This window comes from Capra hircus, chromosome 14 (genome assembly GCF_001704415.2).
Source record: "Capra hircus breed San Clemente chromosome 14, ASM170441v1, whole genome shotgun sequence".
Taxonomy (NCBI): domain Eukaryota; kingdom Metazoa; phylum Chordata; class Mammalia; order Artiodactyla; family Bovidae; genus Capra; species Capra hircus.
In genome coordinates, this window is record NC_030821.1 from 78,832,821 (window position 1) to 78,850,885 (window position 18,065).

Genomic DNA, 18,065 nt, shown 5'->3' on the forward strand with positions numbered 1-18,065 from the left:
CTGGGTCCCCCAGTGTCCCCACCCTCCGGCATCTGCATTGGTGAGCACTGGCCGGGGGCCGGCCAGGTAAGCGCCTGCCCTGGGGCTGGGCAGGCGAAGGAAGGGGCCAAGAGAGGGCTTTCTCCAGGGAAGACAATGTATGTATGTGATGTATATACCTTGACAATAGTTGGGGGAGACATGTATTCGTCAAAATCCAGCAAATGGTAACATAAGACTTGTGTATTTCACCCCAAATACTTTTTTCCAAAGGAAAGTTGGGACCCCTGGGCAAGTTGGGACCCCAACATCCTACCCCAAAAAAGGCCTCTTATGAGTGTCGTGATTATTTAATGAGAAAAAAAAAAAACTACCTGAAGTATTAATACCACTCAGCTAAGTTCAAACACTGAACCCTAATGACATGCACACTAAAGGATCAGTGGTTAAAATCACAGTAATCTGCAACTTACTTTGAATGATACAATAAAACGAGACAGATCAGGGATGGACAGGAAGCTGGACAGACATGATAAATCAAATACAGTCAGACGTTACAGAACCTAGACGGCGGGTTTGCAGTGTTCACTGTGAGAGTCTCTCCACTTGTCCATATGCCTGAGTATTTTTAGAGTGAAAGGCTGGAGAGGGAGGGGATGGCTGATACAGAGAGGAAGCTCCAGAAGGGTTGGAAAGCATAGGAACGCCGTAGGCAGGGCAGCCCCGAAAGCGGGACCCTGAGAAAGGCAGCGCTGAGACGACCGAGCTGCTGACGGCCCTTCCGGGAGACGGTGTGAAAGGACAGCGTGGGCAGAAGCGCACGGAAGGACGGAGCTGGGCTCTGAGGGGGGCCTCACGGCGATTCCCACGCTTCCAGCCCCATGACCCCTCACCTGACAAGTGGGCCTGGCTCGGGCCCGTCAAGACCGCCCCTGGAAAGGAGAAAAGCCCTCCCGGACACGACCGGCCAGCTGAGCGCATGTCCCCTCTACTCCCACTGTGGCGAGAAGTTTTTTTTCCCAAAACGGGGCTTCCCCAGCGGCTCAGCAGGTAAAGAATTCACCTGCCAAAGCAGGAGATGCGGGTTCAGTCCCTGGGTCAGGAAGATCCCCTGGAGGAGGAAATGGCGACCACTCCAGCGTTCTTGCCTGGAGAATCCCATGGACAGAGGAGCCTGGCGGGCAACAGCCCATGGGGTGGCACAGAGTCGGACACGACTGAGCGGCCGTGTCCCTCTCCGTGGACAGTCCCTGGGACTGAGCACCGCCCATGGACCCGCCTGGAACCAAAGGGGAGACACACTGGCTGTCTCTGAGAGACCCACAGCTGGCTGGAGGGAGACCGGCGCGGCAGCGGCAACACCGTGGAGTGGAAGGGCTCCTCAGAAGTCTCCCGGGGCCTCTGAGACAAGGGGACCCCAGTCACCCCGTGGAGGAAGGCAAAGGCGGGAACAGAAGTGAGCAGGTCGGCTTCCAGGCACAGGAGGGCATTTATCCTCAAGTTCACAGACAACACCAACATCCAAGAAGCTGAAACTAGCTCCTGACGACGAACGCAACGAGAGCTTAAGGGAAGAAGTGACAAAAGCTGAAGCTTGGGGCAGAGGCCGGCGATGCGGGGCCTGCAGAGGCCGGGGATGCGGGGCCTGCGGAGCCAAGGACGTCAGGGGTTCCCAAAGGAGAAATGAGAGGAACTGAGCTTCAGAGAGAAGCAGCTGCAATGAATAATGGACACATGCTGACTGTTTAGGTTTATTTGAGAAAAGGAAGATACCTTCTAGTGGCTGAGCTGTGAAGCCAAGGAAAATTACGGGAGATGTGAACATTTTTACCATTATATACTCTGCAATTTTCTGTCATTTAATTTTAGTTCACTTGTCCAAATATCCACCAACTCCTATAACCAATTAATTAAATTCAGAATACCAGATAATGTATTTCATGTCAAGGAGGCATTTTCTACCTAATCCATAAGTGCTTGCTCCTGAAAAGAGGAGGGAAAGGGAAGAAAGGATGAGATTAAGGTACGATTATCAAAACTCCCCCAAAGACTCCGAGACACCAAAGCAAAAGAGGAACTAGGAAAGCCGCGCCGCCGCGAAGAGCTCGGCGTGCCCGCGGGCGCAGTGCAGAGGGGATGGCAGCCACGGGCAGGCGCGACGGGGAGGGGATGGCAGCCACGGGCGGGAGCAGCAGCCACGGGCAGGCACGGTGGAGAGAGGACGGAAGCCACGGGCGGGCGCAGCGGAGAGGGGACGGCAGCCACGGGCAGGAGCAGCAGCCATGGGCGGGTGTGGCGGAGAGAGGACGGAAGCCACGGGCGGGCGCAGCGGGGAGGGGATGGCAGCCACGGGCAGGAGCAGCAGCAGCGGGCGGGCGCAGCAGAGAGAGGACAGAAGCCACGGGCAGGAGCAGCGGAGAGGGGACAGCAGCCACCAGCAGCCGTGGGCAGGCGTGGCGGAGAGAGGACGGAAGCCACAGGTGGGCGCGGCGGAGAGGGGACGGCAGCCACGGGCGGGCGCGGCAGCCACGGGCGGGGGCAGCAGCCACGGGCGGGTGCGGCAGAGAGAGGACGGAAGCCACGGGTGGGCACAGCGGAGAAGGTACGGCAGCCACGGGCAGGAGCAGCAGCCACGGGCGGGCGTGGCAGAGAGAGGATGGAAGCCACGGGCAGGCGTGGCAGGGAGGGGATGGCAGCCACGGGCGGGAGCAGCAGCCACGGGCGGGCGCGGCAGAGAAAGAACGAAAGAACGGCAGCCATGGGCAGGAGTGGGTTCCAGCTCAGAACTCACACTCAGGATCAGAGATGGCCTGCGGGCCAGGAGAGAGGGGCAGATGGACACAGAGACAGAGAAGGCAGAACACCCACTGGGGAAAAGGAGAGAGGGCCAGCACAAGAGTGCACTCTCAGAGGACGGCCACAGCAGAGGTGCTCAGCGTTGCTGGTCATCGGGGACATGCAGATTGAGACCCCCTCCCCACCATGGATAAAATGACGATGACAGCCTGGAGCAGAGGGGCCGTGGGGCAGCCACCACTCCCCCAGGATGACGGCGTGACTGGACTCTGGCACAGCAGTTCTGAAGCCCCCCGCCCAGCATCAAACCCTGGAGACACTCTCGGAGAGGACAGCCTCGCCGCCAGAGCCAGGGCACTGCTCTCGACGGGCCAGGTGCACCCAGGCCCCCGGGGACACCTGCTCACCTGGCTTCTAAGTCGAGCAGCGGAGCATGGAGCCCCAGCAGCCTGCTCTCCTGTGCTGCCCTTGCCTCTGGCCTCCGCGGACGGTACAGCTTCTCTAACTTCCTTAGATGAGCTGATCGTATTTCCACTTACTCCTCTTGATGCCCAGCCCTCTTCCTACACAGCGCATGCCCCTCAATCAGTACTGCTCACTCACCTCACTGACCAGGTCCCTCTGTGGCCTCACTCAGCTCCTAGGACAGCTTCCCATGTCAGGACCACCTCCCCTGCTTACCCAGGAGGAAGCTGAGGCATGTGAAGGATAAACAGTGAGCAAATGCTGAATCCAAAATGTAAGACAGGTCTTGTGAGCCCAAGCTACATGTGGCTTAGAACTAGAACGGCATCACTGGAAGAGGGGGTGCACAGGCTCTGAGTGCTGAACCCACAGCAGGCACCGGGCTGGGCAGACGGGTCCCAGATGGTACCCTTCCGAGCCTGCACGTGCTCTTCTTTGCTCACTCATTCCAGGACACGCCTGCTGAGGACCTGATCGGTGTGAAGAGCACGGGCGATACAGAGGTGTGTTCTGCACTCTGTTACCTTCCTCTGTGAGTTCTTCACACACACTTAAGATAACAACTTCACAGAGGCGTCAAATTAAAAGTGGGAGAGGTTTTTAGACTTTCGGGACACTGGTTATCTATAGGGTCTCTTCTGACTCATGGACTTAGAAAATGAACTTATGGTTGCTGGTGCGAGGAAGGGATACTTAGGGACTTCGGGAAGGTCATGAACACACTGCTATATTTAAAGTCGACAGCCAACAAAGACCTCCTGTAAACAGCACAGGACACTGCTCAACGCTTAGCACCAGCCTGGATGGGAGGGGAGTCTGGGGGAGAGTGGACACAGGTGTGTGTGTGGCTGAGTGCCTCGGGTGCTCACCTGAAACTACCACAACACTGTTAATCTGCTCACCCCGATGCAAAATGGTGGGGGTATTTTAAAAAAAGCAGAGTGTCTCTTCTGCAAATAAAAAAGATAAACACTTCTGCTGTCAAATCCACGACAAGCCCCTACCTTTGGTGGTGAGGATTTTCGAGGTCACTTCCAGTTTCTCCAGTGGCTCCATCCCAATGTTCTCCAGTCTCACAACAAGCTGCTGGGTTTCCCCATTGTAAAGCTGCACAGACACGTTAGTAGATATTTCATCACCAGAGGAAGGCTGTAATGAATGTGCAGACCTAAAATAAGAGTAAGAATTATAATCCGTTTTAGAAAAACAGAAAAAAAATTGACGGCATTTTAGAGTCATGCACATCACCACACTTAAGCACTCCAGACACATGGACTAGGGAGCCGTGGCTTCAGCGCGGAATCAGCGCCCAGCAACCAGGAACTCCAGGGCGAGTCGCTATGCGCTGAGCACTGTCCACACACAGAGGCGCTCTGGGTCACAAGATAAGGCTCTCACTGGCCTTACTGGCTCATGTGTGTGTGAACCATAAGAATAATTGTTGGATCATGCTGAGGGCAAAGGTGAAACAATGAATTACTTCAAAGGATCCCTAAGCGTGCTGCTTGCTCAAAATATTTTTAAATCTCAGAAATGCCCGGAAAATCCACAGACTGAAGGAGAAAACTCAAATGAACCATTCGAAATGACAACCTGGGAGCTGGGGGAAAAGGCAAGTGGAAAGCACAAACAGCAGCCTCCACATCCCAGAAAAATCGAGCGATGCTGACAAACCCCTGACGGGAGCCGGGGCAGCTGGCAGGCCCTCGGCACCGGCCAGGCGGGGCCCTGGGCCACACGGGGTACAGCCCAGAGTCCAGAGACCCCGAGGCTCGCCCAGCGCGCCCCTGAGGCAGCAGCACTGCAGCCCTGGTCTGAAACTCTGGCCTGAGTCCTAATGACCATCACTCAGCCCACAGTCCTCATCACCCTGGTGTCCCCTTCCCAATGCAAGTGGCAAAGCCACTTCCGGGCCAGGAGGTCACTGTGACCACAGGGAGGAGGCTCTAGAGACAGAATGGGGACATATGCCAGCCATCAACAAGGGAGGCGCGTGTGGCAGGTGGAGTCAAAAAGCACACCCAAAGCCTGTTCCCCAAAAACAACAGCATAGAGAATCAACGTGAACTCCTTGGCATTTTATACCTTTAGAGCTGTTTGTGAATCAAGAAATAAATTCTCTCTGTCAAGGAAGGATAAGTGACTCCAGCCCTCACTGTAAGTGACTTCTTTCCACATTTCATCACAGAGCCCTCCTCAGGTGAGAACTGTAGTCCACCTGGATTTGCAGGGAAAGCATTTGGGAAAACTGAAACACAGCAGACACAAGCAGAGAGGGTGCCAGCCCCTGGCACGGCGGGGAGAGAGGAGGGAGGAAGCAGAAGGCAGCGCAGCACAGAGCCGACGGTCCCAAAGACCGCGCCCCACATGCCCGGCTTAAGCTGGGGGGTGTGCGGGGAGGTGGGCGAGGCTGGCACCAAGGAGGGGCCCACTGAGTAAGCGACCGAGCCTTACAAACATCTCAGAAAATGCCGAGACACATCTAGAAAGACAGCCCAAGGGATAAACAATAGAGCATTATCCGTATGAGCAAAAACTGAGACGGTCCCAAATCCCAACAGCAGGGAAATGAATGGGGATGTGATTCTGAGATGGCTTCATGATGTACTGTTTTAAGCAATTAAAACAGAAAGCTTTTAGCTTATGTTCTATATTTATGCAAAGAGAAATCTATGATACTAAATGAAACGCAGTATGATCTAAACATACATATATTGTTCAGTGAGCAAACAGTGGAAACACCAGAAAGCATTAAGTCATTCCCTCTGAGATTTCTCTTCCTTCCTTATCCTTTCCTAAAATGCTAGAGGGAAAAAAAAGGACTGTTTTTATTTTAGAAGATAAGACTTCTTAAATTCTCTTAAGCCTCAACTGTTTCTCATAAAAATGACATTTCCAAAGGCTAATTTCACATTTTGTTCTGATCTTAGTAAGAAACGCCTCAACTCTGCTCCAGTTTGCCGCAAGCAGAGCACTGCCTGTTGGTCCCCTGAATACACTCACACTCTGGCCGTGAGGTCAGAGGTCGCGAGGTCAGAGGGTAACTCCGGCTCCCGGGCTCTGGCCACAGCGTGCAGCACAGGGCTCCCGGGGGCCCTGGGGTCAGCGAGCAGGCCCGGTGCCCGTGGGCGCTACCTGGGCAGAGATGTGCTGATCTGCAGGCGGGGCAGCGCAGGGATGACCTCCACCGTGGAGCCACTGGTCTTGATTCCCGGGAGACTGTCCAGCAGACAGTCGCTGAAGACGCCAAACACCGTGGTGTGGTAGCCTGGGGACAAAAGGCCAAGTTTCACCCCCTGGAAAGGCTTCACGGCTCACGCCCAAGGGGGCCCCACGGGTGACAGGGGTGCAGGGTCCCCTCCGACCTGAGTTGAGATTCAGGGCCCGTCAGCTGCCCAGCAGGCCCACGGCTCCCGAGCTCAAGTCCACAGCCTCATGTCCCCAAGCAGAGGTGAGAGTTGGGCCCGCAAGCCCACTCCAAGATGGGCTGCGTCCAACCAACGGTACACAAACCACAAATGTCACCCAAGTTCACAATCAGTGTCTCATCCCTTCACTAATTTGCTTTTCAAATTTATCCATCCCTAAAATGAAAAGGAGAGCTTATACCCCTTTCCAGGACATAATGGGACTTAATAAGTATTTGAAAGAAAATGATTCAAAATCTTGCGTTGAGAGATGAAAGTTCAAGAGTCGATTATTGTTATCATAACTGTTACGTGATGTGGCAATCTGCTCAATGTGTACAAACACTGTAATTTACGATTAGCAAAATTTTCATTTAAGAAACACTCCTCGGGTTAGATAAGCACTTGAAATTGTTTAAGCAAAGCTTGGAAATGGCTTTTGAAATTTGAGGTAATTATTATAAACAACATTCACCATGTAACAAAATCAAGTAACACTTGATGGTAAGTACCTAGGGTGGCAACTTCTCTGCATCCATATTAAACGTCTACATACTCAACAAGAAGCAAGAGGTACCGTGGAGACAAACAGGGCCCTGATACAGCCCTCGACTTAAAAGAGCTCCAATTCATGGCACCCACATTTCCTTCTTCTTAAAGTATGGTCCTTCAATAATATATATATATATAAAGAAAAAATATTTTTAAAAATAATAATAATAAAGTATGGTCCTTCAAAGCCTCCTTTTAAACAGACTCCTTTCCCAGTGAATGTTGACTTTCAGCCACCAAATGGATACTAAAGACCTACTATGTGCCAGGTGTGAGGATCCAGCCAAGAAAGCCAGATGCGGCTGGCAAGAAGCGGGCCCACAGGCCATGGCGGGCATGATGTGAAGGAAGGGCTGCCACGGTGGAGGGAGGGCAAGGCCAGGTGGGCACCGCAGGGGCACCTGAGCCAGGCCTCAAGGCCCCCCTGCAGAGGGACAGCGCGAGCAAGGGGCGGGAAGCAGGCTACGTGCCCAGGACGAGCCCTCCACGCCTGCCCAGATGCACGGGGCCCAGCGACACAGCCAGAGTGAGACAGGGAGCCCTGGCGGGGAGCACAGTGAAGGGAGGACTGCTTCCAGCCCAGAGGCCTGCGCTGCGGACAGGTCACGAGGCCGCACCACGGGAAGGATGAGGGCAGAAAGACCAGTCCTGATGCTTCGGTGACAAGCCCGAGAGAGGGCGGAGGGGCAGAGGGTGTTGACAACACGGGCAGTAACGTAAGGGGAGTGAGGGGGAGACAGGAGCAGTCCAGGATGACCCCTGGTGCCTGGCCAGGGACGGGGCCTGGGTCCCTGGGATGGGACCACGGGGCAGGGGCAACATGGGGGTGGTGGGTGGGGACACACTGAGTGTGACACGCCCTGGAGACAGACAAGGAGAGTGAGTGCAGGACAGGCAGGTCCAGGAGAGGGGTCTGGACGGGAAAGGAGACAGACGGACTGCCCGAGGCAGCAGGCGGAGACGGAAGGAGAGAAGAGAAGGGTGGCGGGGCCGTAGCCCTAGGGGGAGAACCTCGGAGTGCGCCTGTGGTCCAAGAAAGACAGACTGGCGCGCGGCAGCCGACACCACACCCTATGCCCTCTGCACGGTTCGTCTGCGGCAAACCCTCCATGGTGGCGCAGGAGTCCGAGGCCCCCGGAACCAGAGCCAGAAAGGAGCTGTCCTTACCGTTCACAGTGATCGTCCCCGTCGTCTGCGGGACCCCAACGAGCGTCACTGGGTAAAGACCAGACTCAGCCGGGAGGGAGAGTGCCGCGGGGAGAGACTCGAACTCCACTCCGCTCGTGAGCAGCCCCTGCAGCGGGCGGCAGAGGACACAGTGAGTGCAGCCCCCACCCGGACCCAAAGCCCCCGCTCAGCCAGCAGGAACACCTGGGACTCAGAAGACAAGGACTCCTTAGTGACGTGAACAAAAGACGGCCTAGAAGCATGGTTACAAAACAGTCGTGAAATGGGCAGCACCAGGGGCGCCTGAACAGCAATTCCATCTTCAATACCAGCCCCGCTTGACACAGTGTGAATGTGTGTGCTGTTTTGCTGTTTTACCAAGCTGGAACATAGAAAGAAAAATAAAGAAAGAAAAAATAAAGTATCTTGCTTACGAACAAAATGAAAAAATACGGCACATGGAAAGCAATCGGTTAATCTTCCTCCAGTGCGTCTGCGAACCATCAGTCCACCTCTCTAAGAGCCGGGCCCTACACTAGGTGGGCGAGGAGACAGGCTGCGTGGCCTCTGGGAGCCGCCCGTGACTGCAGGGCCTCCCCGCGCTCGGGCCCTCTCCTCGGCACCGTGACGGAGGCCCTGGCCAGCACAACAGCCGAGAGAAGACATAGCATGGAGACGATCAGCTACACACAAAAGCTGCAGAAAAGCCTGCGGTGCCTACGAGGAAACGTGAACTAACAACAGCCCGGTAACAAAGTCGGCATTCACAAAGCAGAAGTATCTCCGTAACCGAGCAATAACCACATGAGAAAATGAAACAGCAAAAATACCATGAACAGGGAGCGGCCCTGCTGGTCCGGTGGCTAAGACTCAGAAGGAAGGGGCCCAGGCTCGATCCCTGGTCAAGGAACTAGATCCCACATGCCTCCACTAAGACATAGCACAGCCAAATAAAGAAATAAATAAACACTTTTTTTTAAGTACCATTAACAAGAGATCAAAAACACCCCCTATGTTAGAGTCAGCCTACCGAGAGGGGTGAGAGTCCTGCACTGAAGCCTGCAGAAGACGGCAGAGGGGCATTAAGAAGACCTACATGAAGGAGGGTGTGCCGTGGTCCATCCCAGGAGCAGACAGGTGAGGGGACTCTGGTGTTGCCCCAAGCCACGTTCTCATGGGGGAGGCAAGGACACGGATGTGGAAGGAGGCAAGGAGAGCCCTCTGGAGACGGAGCAGACCTGAAGGGATGACTGCAAGGTTGGGATCTGTGAAGCCTGCATCTGTGTCCGTGTGCCCGTATGTACACACGTGCAGATGCATGTTGTAGGTATGCGTGAGCACGTGCCCATGTGTGCATGCACGCACACTGTTTCTAACTCTGTCTGCAGAAAACACCCAGAAGCAAGGCTCCCTTAGTGACAGAGAGCACGCCTGCGCCCAGAGTCTGGGCAAGAGCATGAAATGATCTAACTACGTGTGAAACAGACGACGTGGCCAAGAACGGAAGCGGAGAAACCAATTAGGTGGCTATTGTCTCCAGGCAAAATACACTCGCATTTGATTTCTTTTTAAAATAGCTAAAGCCAGCATGGCCCGCCGTGAGCACTTGCTAACTGTGACGGTGGATACCCGAGGTGTGGCTCTTCCCTGTGCCATTCCCCACACTTGAAACATTTCGCAATGTAATTCTTTAATTCTGAACATGATTTGTGGGCTATCTCCTAGTGGTAAATTTTATTCTTTGTTCTTCCTCAGTTTTTGATAAAAGCACATATTACTTTTTAAAATTAATTTATTTATCTGGCTGTGTCAGCACTTGGTTGTGGCACATGGACTCCAGTTGCGGAGCAGGGACTTAGTTGGCATCTTAGCTTCCTGACCAGGGATTGAACCTATATCCCCTGCACTGCAAGGCGAAGTCTTAACCACTGGACCACGAGGGAAGTCCCAAATGCAGGTATTACTTTCCAACCAGTTAAAGTTAAGCCTAAAAAGAAATGTATAAGAAACAGTAGGCATATGATACTTTAACTACTTTAGAGAAAATTCTCTGAACAACTCTCAATGTTATTCCTGGCTTAGGCCAGGAGACAAAGCCACTACAAGGCCTGACCAAGAGCTAAGCCCCAAGGCTGGCATGTTCTTGTGCAAAAGGAGGAGGAGGGAACGCTCATCCTAACAGGTGGCTCTCTTATAGGGGGGACCTCAGGTTGCCCACTCAATACTCAGCTGAATTTCTAAGAGCTCCAAGGGACGTGGGAAAACCATGCCTCATGCCAGAGGCCCAAAAGTCATCTTAAGTAACTACCAGTCTGCCTGCGAGCTCCCACTCATCCTATGTCCTCAGCGGGGCCTCCCCGACCCTCCACGTGGGTCCCACAGCCCCTCCTGCACCCTGACCACGGAGTAGAGGCCTGGCCTGACACGTGGCCTAGGCACTTGGCAAGCTCTGAACACGAGTCATAAAACCCCAGAGGAAAGCATCACCCAGCTAACAGCACCCTTCGCACATCACAGGGAAGTAACAAAGGGGACCCACACAATGATGAACACAGAGAAGACTTGCAGGACGGGAATCCACCCAGCATGTGCAGGGCTCTCCTCTGGGAACACAAGGTCCAGCGTGGAGAACCAGACACCGTGGAGCTAGGGAGGAGCTTTGGCAGACACCATCGCAGGGCGGGCATCTAACACTGTGCACACACACAGACTGACACCTGATTTGAAACCCGAGGCAGATTTCGCCTTAGCACTGCAGTCATTTATTCCCTTTTAAACAGAGAGGCCTTGGTCATCTTGTCATCCTGAGCAGTGAAGTAACAGTGAGGTTGAGTGGGGGGCACACTATACGCTTTGTAGCCTCACTACTCTCATATGAATTTCAACATGATCATTTCAAATATTACATTCCGTCAACTCAGTTCTGTGTGTGTTTGAATCCGAGATGTCTTTTGTTCACTGATTCACACACTTACTGAGGACCAAGCTCTAAAAACGGGAGAATGCAAGACGTGGTCTTCATTCACAAAAAGATTATAATCTTTGGCAAAACGAATCTTAAAAACAGACATATATCATAAGAAGTATGACTCAAATACTAACTAAGAAACACGTATCAATGGTGAACTGATGTTTAGCCCAAAAGGGTCAAACGACTGGTGCTACGTACCATGTTTTCAACTCGGAGCTCAAACGGCATTGGGTTATACACCATCAGCTGAACTTCACACACATCTCCTTGAACCCACTGGAAATCTAGAAACACACACACAAAGCAATCCGTGTGTTAGCTGGTGCTTCTGCATGCTGCCCGTGGCTTCAGATCACGCCTCTGGCCATTTCCCAATGAAGCAGGGGCATTATGACCACCTTGAGAGACACGGTTTAAACCTACGCTGCTGCTGGCTTTCTCCAAAGCCGAGCCTGTTGTCACTGCCACCTGGATGGCCTGTGACTGACGCTTCTCTTGCTTGGAGCCAAACGCAGCTTCATGAACCTGGAAGTAACCAGACGGCACAGCTCCCGGTGGAGAGCCACCACTCGTCACATAGACCTTCTCAGGCCCGAGGCTGGCACTCGGGAAGACAGCACCGTGGTCAACTCTAAGTGGCACAGAGCGTGGTTCCTCTTTCCGTCCTGAAGTCTGTGAGAGAAGATGGTGGCGCCTCCTCCCTGACCACTCCCAGGCCAGCTGCAGTTCAACACGTACAGGAGGCAGAATTCTGAGATGACCCCCAATCCCTGGTGTATATGCTGTGTAACCCTCTTTCCCAAGTGTGAACACAAGGATCGGTTATGTTCTGTAACAAAGAGGGAGGAGGTTTTCATATGTGATGAGGGCCCCCAAGCCTTCAAAGCAGTGGGTTTTGAGTTAACCCAAGGGAGATTATCCCAGGAGGACCTGGTCTTCTCCGAAGAGCCCTGGAAGGGAACCTGCTCACCCTGAGTGAGAAGACTCAACACGTGAGCAGGTGTGTGGAGGAGGCCAGGTGGCCAGGGTCTGAGAGCAGCTGCGATGAGCTGAAAGTGGTCCAGGTGACACCCAGCAGTGGACAGGGACCTCAGCCCCACAATCCTTGGTTCCTTGGGGAACCAAGAACCCGAGGGAGGTGAGAAACAGACCCTGCCTAGTCGAGCCTCCCAATGAGAACACAGCCCCATCTGAGACCTGGGTCTCAGCCTGCAACTCTGAGCAGAGGCCCACGCTAACACAGGCTGCACTCATGAGGCAAACAGTGAGAAAAATACATTTGTGTTCTTTAAGCCACGAAGTCAGTGGTCATCTGTTGTGCAGTCCCCACCCCCGCTCCACTGCTCTCTCCTCCTTTGAGATACTCCCCTGGGCAATTCAGAAGGGACCTGAGCACCAAGCGAGGTGCGGGGCAGGAGCCACTGGCCAGCCCTCGGAAGGCTGTCTGACTCCGCATCATGCCCTGGTGAGGGAGGTACCACAATCCCATGTTACAAGGCAGGGACCAAGGTCCAAGCAGGTTAACAAATGTGCCGGGAATCACAAAGCCAGCAAGTGGTGTGGCAGGGATTCAAGCCAGGTCTCTGAACTCAGAGAAGTGTCTAGAACGGACAGTAGTGGATAAAGGGCTTCTCCTAGAGCAGACACTAAGATTTACTGACCAGCATTCTTCAGCTTCATAGGCTTTCATAAAGACACCATTTTCCCCCAAACACTTTGCACCAGGCCCTCGCACAGAGACTAAGACAGGCTGCGCCAAGCCTGTGGCATCTGAAACTGCACGCAATGAAGAAGCAGCCCACCAGGTGAGCTGGCTCTTAAAATGCTTGTGCAAGCAGGTGCCCGTATGCAGTCTTAACAACACGGCGCAGTGGTCAGCAGGGCACAGATCATCCTCATTCACCAAGAAGGACATGGTAGGCTGAACCATCCATCATTCACGGCCCTGACAAATGAGGCCGCTGGGCCCACCTCCCGTCTGCCTGGCCCCCAAGCCTTGGCTGCTGTTCCCCGCTGGCTCCAGGAACCCAGCCCTCCTCACCCGCCTCAGGTTGAGAACTCCTGCTGCAGGGCACAGGGCCCCCAGCCCGCCTTCAGCAGCACCCCGAGCACATCACTGCCTCCGCGGTCAGCGCCCAGCCCTCCCTCACAGCCGAGGGAAACGGCGTTTGTTTTAACAGGCTGCTGCCTGAGAGTGAGGGAGCTGTTTGTCTTCTCTGTCACGGTCAAATGACCATCATTTTAAAATTCATTTTCCTGGGGTGCTGAAAGGAATCGTCTATACTCGCACAGTCAGAGTCGCTAAAGGTAAACCTGAGATAAATCTTTATTACAGGAGCAGCTATTAATGTCTGACAAGAGAGCATCTCCTCCCCGGGCCTTGGCGTGCCTCCCCAGTCTGTCCCGGAAACCTCGGGCAGGGCCAGCACTGGAGGCTATCACACAGCCCCGTCCCAGGCCCCCACAGTGCTACACGGCCCCCGGGCAGCTCTTAGCTGCGGACCAACAGCGTCTTTCGGGGGCTTCTGTCGACAAGCCCATCTCTTTCCACCATGCTGGCTGGACCCATCTGGCAGGGGGCACTCCTGATTTCTCACTGTCCCCCAGCACCTTGGACAGCGCACACGACGCTGCTCAGAGCCTTGAGTGAACAGCGCTGGGTACCGTCGTGTTAGCATCTCCCTCGACCCCTGAGGAGCCCGTGCAGTGGGCTTCTAGCGCCCCCTTCCCGCAGAGAGCACAACTGCAGCCCGGGGAGGCCATGGGACAGTTCCCGCCTGTCCATCTTCCCAGGCAGCTGCGGATCTCAGCACGAAGCCCGGCCACGCCAAGTCCTGGCACAAAACCCTTCACCTCTCTGCGCTCACGCTCAGGACGTGCGCACCCATCACTGCGCAGGGAGTTTAGACGGAAAGACTGGTAAATTACTCCACGTTAGCGCAGAAAATGGTCCCAGGAGTGGCCCCCAGCGTTTCTTCCCCTCTAATACTGTGTCCTTGCTGTGACAACTCCCCCCAATTACACACAGAGATTCATTTATAGAGATGGGGATTCTGGGTTAAAGACATGTGATTCTTCAAACCTGCAGGCAGGTACTCGCTGCTGAGTCTATTGCCAGAAAGATATTAGAAGCCACAGAATATAAATTACACTTGCCTACCCATGGGTCTCCAACAAATAACATGCATTTTGGCTGAAGTTTCTGTTACATCTCAGAAAAAAATCCTGCACCATCCACTGAATTTATCCCCAGCTCAGAGTAACTTCTCACTGTCTTCGAGGAAAAAAGTCCCTGGGAATTCCCTGGCAGTCCACTGGTTAAGACTCCACAGTCCCACTGCCAGCGGTGTGGGTTCACGCCCTGGTCGGGGAACTGAGATCCCATGAGCCACGCAGCGCGGCCAAAAAATAAAGATAAAGGAAAATATCTCTGGGCGTTGAGTCATAAACCATGGACAAAGCCTGAGCTCTACCACTTAACTTCCCTCCTGACCTAGGGCAACAATTTACATTCACTCAGTCTTAATTTTCTCATCGATGAACTGGGAGCACAACACCTGCATCACTGGATGGAGTAAAAACCCTCTGCAGCAAGTACAGAGTACTCTTTTCATAAAAGGAAGCCTCAGCAGTTTCTAAAGATCAGAGAGGAAAGAAGAGGAAACGCCAGTGTCAAGGGTTGGGACCTTGCAGCCATATGGTGCCCGACTCAGGGGGACCCACATTCTGTTTAGGGCCTTGTCTGTCTCCAAAGTCTTCCTAATGTTTGAGCAAAGGGGCCCCACGTTTTCCTTCTGCATGAAGCCCCACAGATCATGCTGCTGGTCCTGAGAAGGAGTCTCACATCTCCAGTCCCCCAGATCACCTCTAAAAGCTTCTGTACACAAAATGGGTGAAAGTTTCCTAAAACGTCCTTTAGGGAGAAAACTTACCATCAACCCTAATGAGACCCAAATCAATAACCTCAGATATACAGATGGCCCCACCCTTATGGCAGAAAGCGAAGAGGAACTGAAGAGCCTCTTGATGAAAGTGAAAGAGGAGAGTGAAAAGTCTGGCTTAAAGCTCAACATTCAGAAAACTATGACCATGGCATCTGGCCCATCACTTCATGGCAAATAGATGGGCAAACAGTGGAACCAGTGAGAGACTTTATTTTCTTGGGCTCCAAAATCACTGCAGATGGTGACTTCAGCCATGAAATTAAAAGACGCTTGCTCCTTGGAAGAAAAGCTATGAGCAACCTAGACAGCATATTAAAAAGCACAGACATTACTTTGTCAACAAAGGTCCATCTAGTCAAGGCTATGGTTTTTCCAGTGGTCATGTATGGATGTGAGAGTTGGACTGTGAAGAAGGCTGAGCGCCGAAGAATTGATGCTTTTGAACTGTGTTGGAGAAGACTATTGAGAGTCCCTTGGACTGCAAGGAGATCCAACCAGTCCATTCTGAAGGAGGTCAGTCCTAAATATTCATTCGAAGGACTGGTACTGAAGTTGAAATGCCAATACTTTGGCCACCTAATGTGAAGAACTGACTCACTAGAAAAGACCCTGATGCTGGGAAAGACTGAAGGCAGGAGAAGGGGACGACAGAGGCTAAGATGGTTGGATAGCATGACTGACTCGATGGATGTGAGTTTGAGTAGGCTCTGGGAGTTGGTGATGGACAGGGAAGCCTGGCATACTGCAGTCCATGGGGCCACAAAGAGTCGGACACACCTGAGTGACTGAACTGAACTGAACTAGACCCGAAAAGAGCAGCCAGACTCCTACAATGTCCAGAAGACAAACCTTGTTAACTCTGCAATGACAGGCCCAGATCCACCTGGGGGAAGGGGCCCGGAAGGTGGCCTGCCCACCATCAAGAGACCCCTAAGACTCCGATGCAAACAGGACCCAAGCCCCCCACCTCCAAGAGATCAAAGGAGGCGTCCCCTGGCAGACGGGCACTGCTCGCTGGCATGTGCTGGAGACGCCCAGGACCAGTTCCACCACTGCTCAACCACGAGGTCCACCCACCCCCTGCTCCCAGCCTCTCTGGCGTCTTCTCCAGAGCAGAGGAGCAGTCAGGAGGCCAGGGCTGTCTCTCAGAATCACAGACCAGAACTAGAACGTCATCACAAGTGCCCGCTGGGTGGGGCCCTGCTCCCCTAAGAGCCAGGAGACCGCTGCAGTCGGTCATTTACCCAGAGCAGAGCCCTGAGACTGGAGCAAGAGGTCACGTTCAAAACACAGCAAGCGGTCGTGTGGCTGGGGCCGCGGAGCAGGGCCGGACAGGCGGGAGGAGGTGAGCGGGAAGGCAGACAGCGCGCGGCAGGCGGGCTCAGCTCTGCGTGTGGGTGGTGGCTGAGTGCACTCGGACTGCTGTATCCTGGGAAGAAGAGCCTCGAGAAGCCAGGACGCCTTCTCTCACGCCAGGGGTGTAAAAATGAAAGGAGGAAGAAAGGAAGACAGAGGAGAAGCCAGCACTGAGCTGCACAAGCTTTGCAGGTCTTCCACTGAAACTTCTCAGACAGAGTCAGCAACGACCCACCAGTGACCCGCCTCTCAACCCTGCAGCTTTGTCACTGCGACTCACAGGCCCCACAATCCCCAAGAGCGCGGGGTCCGAGGAGGGGGAGCGGCGAGGAATGAGGCCAGCGGCACGGCCAGCCTGGGGGAGGACACAGAGGCACAGGGTGGCACAGGGGAGCTCTGGGGGCCACGGGGACAGGAAAGCGAGGGGGCCGTGTCCTGGGACGCGGCAGGGGGCTGAGCGCACAGAGAAGCTCGTGAGGGGTCCTCAGCCCCGCCCACCCCCAAGACACAATGTCACAGTGCCCTGCTGAGGCACCAGGCCTCTCAGGAGAGGCGACGCTCGCCAGCGAGACACAAAACGAGCACTGCCAGCCTTCAAACAGGACAGTGATGGGACGCCCTTATGCCCATTCAGTTCTGAACAAAGATGACCTTTAATCTCCTTGGATGATTCAGAAGTCACTCCAGGCTTGGAAAAGCACCCTGGACTCCAAGTACCTCTCCTCTGTAATTAACCTAAGTCTTGAATAACAGAAGTCTTCTGGTTTCTAGAACTTTCACAAAACCTCCTTTTATGAAGTAGATACTAAAAAGGCAGACCTATAGGCAGTAGTCAGGAAAAGCCAGCAAACGGAATACACCTGAGTGAGGGTCTATCCCACAGGCTCACATGAACCGCGTCAAGTCTCACGAGCTCAAGTCCAGACAAGCCTCCGGGTGTCAGGCGGCCAAACACGGCCCGGGAGCTCGGCGGCCCAGCCTACCTATCTTCTTGCTGCGCTCCTCCCCGCGGCTGTGGGCGATGATCGGGGAGTAGATGAAGGGGCTCTTGGCCGACACGTTTTGGCCCAGCAAGCTCTTCATCTTCTGCGGCCGGAGGCTGGCAGGAAGGTTCAGCAGTTTCACACGCCTGTTGTTTCAAAGGGAACAAAAATACTTCAACTGCCTTGTTAGCTTGGCTTCAGTGTAAATACAACCAAATATCTGGTGTTATACGGACAATAAATCAAACAGCAGATAAACTGAGGGGAGGAAAAGCACTCAGCTCTGCAGGACAAGCTCAACTCGCCCCCACCCACCAGACAGTCCCAGGAGAGAGGATGTCTGTGGGCAGACAGAGCCTGCCCCTCGGCCTGCTCCATCGGGACGGCGGCACCCGCCAGCCGCGGGCCTGCCTTCCCTGCGCTGAGGCTCCTGGGCTGTAACACA

At 54.0% G+C, this 18,065-nt stretch overlaps 1 protein-coding gene across 6 annotated transcripts in view; it reads right to left on the reverse strand.

Moving 5' to 3' along the window:
- TRAPPC9 (trafficking protein particle complex 9) overlaps positions 1–18,065 on the reverse strand; it is a 391,636-nt gene that overhangs the window by 290,626 nt on the left and 82,945 nt on the right. For all 6 annotated transcript variants that reach the window (XM_018058608.1, XM_018058607.1, XM_018058610.1 and 3 more), the window contains 5 exons: positions 17,621–17,766; positions 11,536–11,621; positions 8,367–8,493; positions 6,376–6,508; positions 4,245–4,408 (listed from right to left, as the gene is read on the reverse strand). In XM_018058608.1, coding sequence (XP_017914097.1) covers positions 4,245–4,408; positions 6,376–6,508; positions 8,367–8,493; positions 11,536–11,621; positions 17,621–17,766 — 656 coding nt within the window. The remainder of the gene's footprint in view (positions 1–4,244; positions 4,409–6,375; positions 6,509–8,366; positions 8,494–11,535; positions 11,622–17,620; positions 17,767–18,065) is intronic.